This window comes from Orycteropus afer, unplaced genomic scaffold (genome assembly GCF_000298275.1).
Source record: "Orycteropus afer afer isolate SDZICR_OR568_19922 unplaced genomic scaffold, OryAfe1.0 scaffold00314, whole genome shotgun sequence".
NCBI lineage: Eukaryota > Metazoa > Chordata > Mammalia > Tubulidentata > Orycteropodidae > Orycteropus > Orycteropus afer.
This window is the reverse complement of record NW_006921901.1, coordinates 2,518,133-2,530,363: the sequence shown is the minus strand read 5'-3', so window position 1 is coordinate 2,530,363 and position 12,231 is coordinate 2,518,133. Positions and strand designations below refer to the sequence as shown.

The 12,231-nt window shown below is 35.7% G+C and overlaps 1 protein-coding gene across 1 annotated transcript in view; it reads right to left on the bottom strand.

Moving 5' to 3' along the window:
* The window catches only part of KIAA0586 (KIAA0586 ortholog), a 151,040-nt gene that overhangs the window by 114,759 nt on the left and 24,050 nt on the right, over positions 1-12,231 (bottom strand). Inside the window, exons 12-15 of the mRNA XM_042782432.1 lie at positions 10,088-10,262; positions 6,611-6,808; positions 3,783-3,970; positions 1,710-1,820 (exon numbers count right to left, since the gene is read on the bottom strand). Of these exons, the coding sequence (XP_042638366.1) occupies positions 1,710-1,820; positions 3,783-3,970; positions 6,611-6,808; positions 10,088-10,262 (672 nt within the window). The remainder of the gene's footprint in view (positions 1-1,709; positions 1,821-3,782; positions 3,971-6,610; positions 6,809-10,087; positions 10,263-12,231) is intronic.

Here is a 12,231-nt window from a genome sequence, read left to right as displayed (position 1 = left end):
AACCTGCAAAACACCACATAACATGGATGAACTTGGAGGACATTATGCTGAGTGAAATAAGTCAATCACAGAAGAACAAATATTGTATTAGTCCATTACTGTAAAAAGTCAAGGTAAGGTTTCTATATGGAAAGAAATTTTCTTTGTTGGTTATCGGGGACGGGGGGGAGGGAGGAGACACTACTAGACAGGTAGAGACAATTATTGATTTGAGTGAAGGGAAGGGCAATGTACCAAATATGAGTGATCAACAAGGTGGCATTGAGGAAGAAGAAGACATAGGGAGGTGCAAGGCAAATACAGACAACAAAGATGAACCCTTTTGCACATACAATACTGCATTGTCAATGAAGGCAAACACTGATACATGGGTCAATATGCTGAACAAGTAGGTATGGCTATGCAGGGGGTAGTGTGCCCATGAATAGGGTTGACAGACAAGGTTTCTACAAGTGTATTTATATGTTCTGTAAGAATTTCCAGGTACACAGTAGAGTTGACAAGAGACAAGGTTATAGTCACTTCTTAGCCACAGCCAACTACCCAGAGGGAGCGAGCAGTTGGACCTGTGGGCTTGGGACCATGGTCACAGGGGACATTAAGCTCAACTGGCATAATATACTACACAAAATCATTGTTCCACATCCTACTTTGGCAAGTAGTGACTGGTATCTTAAAAGTTTGCAAGCAGTCATCTAGATGCTACTATGGGTCTCTCCTCATCCAGAGCAAAGAAGAATGAATAAAACCAAAGATGCATGGAAACAATTAGTCCAAGGGACTGGTATACCATGTGATCCTCAGCCTATATGACTATGAGCCCAGAAGAAGTAGAAGGCTTTATATGGAATTGCTAAGTGCCAATGAGCAAGGTCTGATTTATATGGACCAACGTGCCAATCTATCTAGTTGAGGGTATCCTCCTTTTTCAATGACCCTCTAACTAGCATGATGATATTCTCCAGTGATTGGTCACTCCTGATGACGTGTCCAAAGTAAGTGACACAAAGTCTCGCCTCCTCACTGCTAAGGCTGTGCTTCCTCCAAGACAAATACTTCATCCTTCTGGTAGTTCATGGTATACACAATATTCTTCACCAATACCACAATTTGAAATTATCAGTTCTTCTTTGGACTTCCTTTCCCATTGCCAAGCTTTCTCATGTATATGAGGCAACTAAAATTACCATTGGCTGGGTAAGGCTCACCTTCTTAACCTTTAAAGTGATATCTTTGCTTTGAAAAACTATAAAGAGATATTTTGCAGCAGATTTGCTCAATGTAACACATCATTTGGTTTCTTGACTATCGCTTCCATGGGCACTGATTTAGATCCAAGAAGAATGAAATTCCTGACAACCTCAATTTCTTTGCCATCTATCATGATGTTTGTCATTTACTGGTCTAGTTGTAAGGATTTTCATCTTCTTTACGTTCAAATGGGAGCTCTGGTGGCGTAGTGCCTAAAGCACTTGACTGCTAATCAGAAGGCTGGTGGTTGAAACCCACCAACCACTCCTCAGAAGGAAGACTAGGCAATCTACTTTCGTAGTGATATCACCTCAGAAACCCAAGGAGGGGTCACTATGAGGTGGATCCGACTCAGTGGCAGTTAGTGAGTGTTATGTTCAAATATCCATGGAATAACATTAATTAAAAGCTGTAGTCACACATTGCTAACAATAGTATGGTACAATTCTGAAAAATACCTGTATCCAGGCTTGCCAAGGAGGAGAAGATGCTTCTTTGGGAGTAGGAAGAGATGGACTGACATTAACACTACCATTAGAAATGCTGTCAATATCTACACTGGGTAATACCTAAAACAGAAGAGAACATCAGTTTGCTTATCATTTCAACTCAAATATCTATACTTGTCTATCTATATGCTGATAACAAAGCATGTCCTTTAATTTCTTTATTGGGAAGTTCGATACCAAAACTTTCCAATTATAAATTATAATTTAAATTATAAAATACATAGCAAATAAAGGAGAAACACAAATTTCTTTGGATTGGTACACAGCTAAAATCTAAAAGTTTTCATTCCTCAAATTTTTCATTATTTTTAGGTTATAGCACCTTATCATGTTGCCATATACAGACTTGAAAACTGCATTTTTAAATGACTGTATAATATTCCAACAAACATATATATGCCTGAACTGTTTAGTCCTTTTTCTACTGATAAATATTTAAGATATTCCCAATTTTTTTCACCATCACAAATACTACTGTTAAAAACTTATTTATATATAGGTTTTCCCAAAATTTGAATTACTTCATTATGCTAGAGAGCCAAGTATTGGATAACTTCTTAAGTCATAAGGTATGAATATTTAAGACTTGAAAATTATATGCAAAGCACAATTTATAGGAGCTCTGGTAGCGTAGTGCCTAGGGCACTTGACTGCTAACCAGAAGGCTGGCGGTTCAAACCCACCAGCCACTCCTCGGAAGGAAGGTTGGGCATTCCTACTTCCGTAGTGATACTGCCTCGGAAACCCAAGGAGGGGTCGCTATGAGTCGGGGCTGACTCGATGGCAAATAACAGCAACAGCAAACATACCATCAAATGCATAATCAATTCTAAGTTTTATCCAAGGCTTACCAAAATTAAATAATTTTTTTCAACATTAACAGTTTAAAAATGGAGGTACATTATTATGATTTTAATTTCCTTTATCTTGACCAATAGCAAGATTTTAAATATTCGATTTATTTGCTTATAAATTTTACTTCCTCTTCTTTATACTCTTATTTATGTCCTTCGAAAATTTCTGGATTTGTATCTAAATAGTTTCTTTTTAAAAATTTTTTTCTTATGGAAATCTTTATAATTAAAAATTAATCCTTTACTAATAATATATTCCTTTCATATGTTCTCCTTTTTATTTAGAATTTTTTACATATTTAATTTTTTATTTTTTAGATTCAAATCCCTTTTTATATCATATCTAAGTTTCTTCTCTCATATCTAGGCTTAGCTTCAGCTTTTATAAAACTTCTACCAAATTATCTTCTAATTCTTCTATGTTTTCTTATTTTATAACTATACTTTAGCCATTGTCTATTGGGAACTAGTTTAGATTGCTAAATGGTAGAAGTCAAAGTCTTTTTTCCCATGTTACTAACCAATTATTATATACCTTATTTTATTTACATTAAGTCTTCCATTTCTCATCTATTTATCACGTGTTCACCACATTTTACATTATTTTTAAAGCCTTTTTAACAGTAATAGGCTATCTGTAAAATGCTGTTATACTGTACCAGTGACAATACCCTTTGATTTTTTTATACCCTCTACTCTTTCAGGTATCAAAACCATCCTAAATTTCAATTTAAAAAAAAAAAACTCATGCTTTTAAAATTAACTATTAATCAAAATTATGGATTAACTTGGGAAGAACTGACAACTTGAGTATTTAGTCTTCACATAAAGAAGTAAGCTTTCTCTCTCCATTCATTCAATATATTTGTATGAGTGAAGTTTGAAGTGTGAATTACATATTTATATATATAGGTTAACTCTTTTAAAATTAATTATAATATACTGTTAAATAGTTCCCTTTGGAATATTATCCAGTCACCCAGAAATGAATAACTAGCTAAAAGAGGTAGCTCAAATCATACAGAACAAAGATAGAGACATCACATTAATATCACAGTTTTAAGGAAGGAGAAAAAAGTAAAGTTGTCAAGAAGCAATGTAATAGATTTTAAATACTAATGTTAAAAAAAGAACTTTTAAAATTTTCTGCTAATACACTGAGACATACCTGAACAGTAAGGTGAGGAGGATCCTTCTTTTCTGACTTCATCTCTACAACTGCTATGTTAGGTTTCTTTACTCCAGTTTCTGGTTTTCGAGATGATGGAGGAATAGAAGTAGTCACTGTTATAGGGTGTGGCTTGCTTATAATGACTCCAGCAGGTGGCATGGAATCACTATTACTCTGGGTTTGTCCTATGAAGTTTGAAGAAGAAAATGAGTCAACTATTTCAAATATAAATGGGAAGATTTAATACACCACCTAGATCTTTGTGGCTAAATTCTCACATGAAAAGAAATTACTGTCTGACAATCACCTTTCCCTCCATCATCATCACTATCAACATACTCACTAAGTCATCCTTTCAGCAGCAAACAACATTTATTAGGTATTTATATGTACAGGGAAGGACCTCTAGTGGCATAGTGGTTAACACATTTGTCTGCTAACTAAAAGGTCAACAGTTCAAACCTACCAGCTGTTCCACAGGTAGAACACGAGGCAATCTGCTTCTGCAAAGATTTACAGCCTTGGAAACCCTATAGGGCAGTTCTACTCTGTCCTACAGGGTCACTCTGAGTCGGAATTGACTTGATGGCAGTGGTTTGTTTTTTGTTTGTTTGTTTATTTATACAAACATTTCATATATGCCATCTAATCCTCAAAAGAAGTCTGTGAGGTACTGATGTTATCCACATTCTAAGGAACATAGGTTTAGAGATGTAATGTAATTTGTCCCAGGACAAAAGTATATTGCATTATTTTTTATTTTTATTCCCAAATCATAGCAAAGCAACAATGAAATAAATTTCTTTACATAAATAATAAAACAGCAACAAAATACTAGTGCTTGACTACCAATAGCATGTAGGCTTTCTACTTGGCAACTATCATAACTTTCAAAAACTTATTAGCTTTCACTTCAAAAGTTTCACTTGTTTCCTAAATTTCAAAGTAAAAGGGGGCAGTACAGTATGCTTGTTAAAAGTACAGACTCTAGGCTTGGGACCATAGTCGCAGGGGACATCAAGCTCAATTGGCATAACATACTATACAAAACATTGTTCCACCTACTACTTTGGCGACTAGCGACTGGGACCTTAAAAGCTAGGAAGCTGCCATCTAGATGCAACAACGGGTCTCTCCTCGTCAAGAAGAAAGAAGAAAACCAAAATTAATGGAAACAATCAGTCCTAGCGACTGGTACACCATCCGATCTGCAACCTATACAACTATGAGACCAGAAGAACTAGATGGTGCCCAGCTACCACTGCCATCCACTTGGAAGGGATGTAGGAGATCCTGCATAAAGAGGGAGAACAATGTGGTACAAAACTCAAAATCATTTGGAGGCAAAAAAAAAAAAAGAAGAAGAAGGTGGGGACCAGGTTTGCTGGTCCAATAGAGCCTGGTGTAACCACTGAGACTATGGCTCCTAGCTGCCCTTCAGGTCTGGAATTGAACCCACAACTGTGGTTTCCAGCCAAACAAAGTACAGGCATGTGAGTTAAACATTTACTTCAAGTAGACACACGCCCTGGAGAGAACAATCATGGGAGAAGGAAGGGCTGCTTATGCACAGGGAGATAGCTCAGGGTGCAGAAGAGTATGAAGGGATGGACACTGGGAGGAGGTAACTATGGGGAGGAAGTGGGAGGGGAGCTGCTGCATTGTAAATTTTGGTCAATGACATGAGACAAAGTATATGTGAACTGCTGTATGAAAAGTGAATTTACTCTGTAAATCTTCACCCAAATCCTAAAAAAAAAAAAAAGTACAGACTCTAAAGCCAGACTGCCTGGGTGTGAATTCTGTTCAACTCTAGTAGTACGTCCTTTGATGCTTTACTTAACTCCTTTCTACCTCAGTTTCTTCATCTAAAAAATTAGTATAATACCACCAACTTTATAAGGTAGATTGAGTGAGTTAATGTATAAAGTGCTTAGAACTCGACCTGGCACCCAGTAAAGACTGTAAGTGTTAGTCATTAAAGTACTTGAAGGCACTTTTGAACAAACATTAGCTAGCAAGTTGACAAGTCATTAATATAGAATATCAAAAATTTTAAAAACTCTATCTTATGTTAAAAAATAAAACTCATATCTAAACCATCCATCAAAGTCAAAAAAGGAAAATCAATGATTTTTAACTAGATTTGAAGTGCTGGTGTGAGGGCAAATATGATTTGTTCAATTTTTAACAAGATGAGAAACCTCAAATAAATAAACAGAATATACAACCACATAAGTTTTGCTTACCACAACAAAACTAAACAGTACCTAAAAGTGCTTGAAAGAACTTTCCCTAACATGTAACATTATTAACAAACCAATCAAAATTACTGAAATTATTACAAACATCTATGACATGCCGATTTTGTTTATTTCATTTCACCTACAGCAAAATACCAAATACTAAAAGAATGCTTTCTGGGAGACTGCAGCAAAAATCCATCATTTCAGAAATTGCTACAACACAGAATAAGATACATAGTGAGAGTCTCCCTACAGATCAAAACAACATATACAGAAAAAGGTGTTGTTGTTGTTGTTTACCGTCAAGTCGGATCTGATTCATAGCAACCCCTCCTTGGGTTTCCGAGGCGGTATCACTACGGAAGGAGATTGCCCAACCTTCCTTCCGAGGAGTGGCTGGTGGGTTTGAACCACCAGCCCTCTGGTTAGCAGTCAAGTGCCTTAAGCACTATGCTACAAGAGCTCCCACAGAAAAAGGTAAGTGACTATTATTTGTAAGTTCTTCTACAACTGATAAAAATAAAATACATTCATAAGTTTTAATTGAATTTTACCCCAATATATTTTGTTGGTTCTTACCTAAAAGAATTGCCATAGGAATTAGATGACCTTCCAGTGTACCTGAATGAGTAGGGAGTTCTCTGCTTGGGCTAAACACATACTGCTGCTGATCAACATGAGGCAGGGCAGTAAGAGAGTGCTGTATTTTAGAATCCACCTTCACAGGTTTTGTTGTATAAAAGTCAGTTTGTGTTCTTATTGACTTGACTTTAGTGCCTATAATCATCATCAATGGCAGATTATTATTTAAACTTCTATTATCCAACCATATAGAAATACAGCAATTCTTTCTTTATAGAAATATCTCATCCTATATAAAGTTATAGCCCACAAATTACAAGTTAACATATAGATCAGGGGTTGGCAAACTTTTTCTTTAAAAAAAAAAAAAGCTTAGGCATATGTGCCAAAGTTCTTAGCTGCAACCACTCAATGTTGCCATGTAGCATGAAAGCAGACATAGACAGTACATAAATGATACACATGACTGTGCTCCAATAAAACTTTATTTACAAAACAGGCAGCTGGCTTGCAGGCCTTAGTTTGCCAACCTCTGAATAGATGTACTTTTTGTACAGCTACTATGATACCATAAATAAAACAACTAGAGAAAAAAGTTGAATGGAGATTCTGAAGAATATTCAGGCAATATTTTTAAACTCATTAAGTTTTTTTCCATACCTGAAAAAAACTTAACAATCAGTTTGCAATTTGAGTTTGTTTTTCATTTTCCCATTATACCTATACCCATGACATAATTCTAATAACCAGCCTTTATCCTTTGAATAGATGTACAAATAACCAAACTATTCTCTTGAAACCTTACAGAAGTTAGTATCATGCTACATTTTTCATTCCTATGAAAGAAATCTATATAGAAATTATACCCTGATTCTTTAAAAATTAGAAATTTGCTGAATGTCTTTTTAGAGAAGTGTATAGATTTCCATGGAACCTGAGAAATGTAAAGAAAAAGTACAAAGGAAATGGGGCTAAAATACATTCTAAATAATGTCCTGCTACTACATTTTTATTTTTAACATATTGGTGATTTTATGAATCTAGAATGTTAAATATAGTTTCATTTTGCTTATGATCCCCAGAAAAAAATTACTGCTTTACTACCACAGCTGTATTTGTTCATTCTGTTCTCTGATATTCATTCATTCTTCAGAAGAATATATTTATTGAGTGTTTATTTAAAATGTATTTGTTCAATAGTGAATATGTTAGGCATTGTTCCAGACACAGGGAATATAGCATTGAATAAACCAACTATCCTCATGGAACTTACAGTAGAGTAAGGAAAACAAGCAAATAAAAATATTATATCAGATAAGGAAAGGGCTATGAAGAACTATTAGGCAATGCGAGGGGCTAGAGAAGGACAGGAGATGATTATTTGGATAAAATGATTGGAGTGGATCTCTTTGAGGAGCTAACACCTAAGAGCAGAGATCCAAATGAACTGAGAATAAGCCACGACAATGGATGAAGGAAGATACCCGGTACCAAGGCCCACTTCTACTATTGAAAAAGCTATCAAATCAGGGTTGTTTGTTGGGATTTGAATGCATTTTAAAACCTCAAGTTATTTTTTTACAAAGACTTCCAAATCCCCAAATGTATGTTGATAGCAAAGTTACAATAAGAGAAAGTATTAAAGTAAATATCATTAATAACCTAGATGCTTTACAGAAATAGTATCAGTACAATTTCTGGATAACTTGGCATCCTATATGCTCACTTAACTTTAGGAAGAAGAGGGGACTGAAGCAATTGCCAGGGCTCCAACTTCTAAAAAGGAAGACTCAATATTTAACCAATGTTAAATTTAGATATGTCAATTATATTTAGATACAGCCACTGAAATGGTAGATGTAAGTCAAAATATGCAGTGATACTCTTAACTGCATACAAAAGTAATAGAATTTCACCTTTGCCACCAAAGGCTCTTTGAGAATAAACAAACAAAACTATAGAAGTGCACATATACTCTTTTATGATAATACACTATATATGGCTGACATTTCTACTCATAAGAACATAACGAACCAAGGTCTTCAAGGAAGTGTTCATTCTTCCACATTATAATTTAGACTGTTGTTGCTAGCTGCCACTGAGTTGGCTCCAACTCATGGTGACTCCATGCACAGAACAAAATGTTGCCCAATCTGGTGCCATTTTCACCATCATCGTATGCTCCACTCCATTACTGTGGCCAGTGTCCATTTTGAGTGCCTTCCAACCTAGGGGACCTATCTTCCAACACTATATCAAATATTCTGGATATCAAAGACTGTAGCCTTCAGTATGGCTCATACATCAACCTAAAGAAAATAAAATTCCTCACAAATGGACCAATAAGCAACATCAGGATAAACAGAGAAAAGACTGAAGTTGTCAAGGATTTCATTTTACTTCAATCCACAAACAATACCCACAGAAGCAGCAATCAAGAAATCAATTTGCACTGGGCAAATCTGCTGCAAAAGGTCTATTTAAAGTGTTAAAAAGCAAAGATGTCACTTTGATGATTAAGGTGTGTGAGATCCCACCCATGATATTTTCAATCACTTCATACACATGTGACAGCTAGACAATGAGTAAGGAAGACGAAAGAGGAATTGATGCCAAATTATAGTGTTAATGAAGAATACTGAATATACCATGGACTGAATATACCATGGAATACTGAGTATTCCAGAAGAACAAACAAATCTGCCTTAGAAGAAGTACAGCTAGAACTTCCTTTAGAAGTGAGGATGGCAAGACTTCATCTCACATACTTTGGACATGTTATCAGGAGGGCCCAGTCCCTAGAAAAGGTTATCAGTTTGGTAAAGTAGAGGGTCAGCAAAAAAGAGAAAGACCCTCAAGGAGATGGATTGACACAGTGGCTACAATAATGGAATCAAGCATAATGACGACTGTGAGGATAGCACAGGACCAGGTGGTGTTTGCTCTGTTGTACACAGGTTGTTATGAACCAGAACCAACTGGATGGTGCCTAACAAGAACAGCGACAAGTTTCGGAAGCACATTGCCAGGCTTTTCTTCCTAGTCAGTCTTAGTCTAGAAGCTCTGCTGTTTACCATGGGTGACCCTGCTGGTATCTGAACTACTGATGGCAAACCTTCCAGTACCACAGAAACACAGAAGTCACCAAAATATAACAAACCAACAGGTAAGTTGTGGTTAGATCGTTTCAGACTTATCATCTCATAAATACAATTTTTATGATGTTTTATCTGAAGATAACTTCTAACCCTACATTTCTTTTTTACTTACTCCTACCTTGTGCTTTGATCTTTGTTCCAGACTTTACACCTTTCATAGAAGGAATTATTTTTCCATCTCTAACTATATATAATTTGAACTCTATTTATAAATAATAAATTAAAGGGAAATAAAAATGAAACTTTACATACATATTAAAATGATTATAAAAAAATGAGGTTTACTACAAAAAAAAAAAAAAATGAGTTTCCTTACCTTTAACTCGTTCTATTACTTTTGGTATCTGTGGTTTGGATTTGGGAGAAGGAGAAGTAAATCTGAGATATGGTCCTTTCTTAAGAGTGCTGCGATGGCCCTGATAAACTGGTTTTCCATAAATTTGTAACATATAACTCTCATCTTGTTTCACTGTGGTTGCTTTCAAAAGTCCCTATGTATATAGTCAAAGTTATTCAACTCACCAAGAGAACAGTCATCTAACATGCATTTACCTCATTTTTCTAGCTTACTATATTGAGAACGATCAGGTGAGAAAAGTCTTTTGTTTTAAGGTACCCTTCAATTCTGGATATAGTTCTTAAATATGTGCTTAAAAAGAATGAAAATTAAATATAAAAGTCATCTATGTATAGTTTGGCAGAGGATATTTCTACATATGTATTTATATATGCTACAAATATATCAATGTATATAGTAGAGCATACAGAAGGGAAAAATGATGAAAACTTCTCAGCCATAACCAAATATCTTGAGGGAATGAGTAACACTGGGCCAGAAGGCTTATAGGACCATAGTCTTAGAGGTCAACTGACATAACAAAGAACACAAAGACTACTTTATTGAGTAGCAACTGTCTTAAAAGCTTGAGAATGGCAATCTAAGATGCAACTACTGGTTTCTCCCCATCTGGAGCAAAGAAAAGTGAAGAAAATCGAAGATGCATTTTAACAAATAGTCCAAAGGGCACACGAACCTCAGCCTCTACTAGCCTGAGACAAAAAAAAAAAACAAAAAAAAAACCCTAGATGGTACCTGGTTACCACTACTAACAGCTCTGAGTAGAATCATAATAGAAGATCCTGGACAGAGTGGGAGAAAATGTGGAATAAAACGCAAAATCATAAAAAGAAAAAAGAAAATCAGGCTTATTGGTCTGATACTCTGGTAGAACCCCTAAGACTATGGCCCTCAGACACCTTCAAGTCTGGAAATGAACTCACCCCTGTGGATCATCCTTCAGACAAACAACAGACAGGCCTATAAGGTGAACAATGACACCAGAGAGGTACACACTCTTTAGAACAATCAACCGTACAAGACCAAAAAGGAAGCATTTGCCCAGGGACAAAACTCAGAAGTCAGGGACAGGAAAGAAGGATGAATGGAAATGAGAAACACAGGGAAGAAGTGGAAAGAGTGCTGCTACATGGTAGGAATTACAATCAATGTCATGAAACAAAGTATGTATGAATTCTTGAATGGGAAACTAATTTGCTCTGTAAATTCTCACCCGAATCACAATAAAAAGTTAAAAAAAAAAAGTCATCCATCTAAGCACCATAGGATTCTTACATTACCAAGTATATATTCAGTATCAAATGTAATGTTTCAAGACACCTGACAAATTTAAAACTTTCAAGTGTAACGATAAACTGAGTCTTTAAATGATTTTCTACATTCCTAATCCCCTCTTTTATCATAAGTTAAATGCCTCAGAAAAAGATAGCATTTATTGAGCATCTACTAAGTGCCAATCACTGAATTAGATATTTCACTGATCTTCCTAAAACCCCACATTTGGCATTAAGAACTTTATGGCCTAGTTAAAGTAGCTAACAAATTCCCTATGTAGCACTCCATAGTACTATGCCTCATACTCACTAGGCCCAAAACATACACTTGTTGAATTTAAAAATAAACAAACAAAATATAAATATACACACACAAAGATGAACTGTAACCCTGAGTACTGTTAACTAGAGAATTTAATTTTTGGACAAGGTGTTCTCTAGATATACTGTACCCAAATACCCACTGCTGTTGAGTCAGATCCGACTCATAGTGACCCCTCCTTGGGTTTCCGAGGTAGTATCACTACAAAAGTAGATTGCCCCATCTTCCTTCTGAGGAGTGGCTGGTGGGTTTCAACTGCCAGCCTTCTGGGTAGCAGTCAAATGTTTTAGGCACTACACCACCAGAACTCCCAGATATACTGTATATCTGCTATAACTAAAATCTATGATTCTCAGCTTTGAGATACATAGTTCCTCAGAAGGAAGGAACTATGTATTTTGTGTGCAGTGTCTTCCACATTATAGATATTCATAACCCTAAATACCAACATTTTAAAGAGTTTACAAGTGTACAGTCCTTCATATTTCAAAAACATTTTCATATTC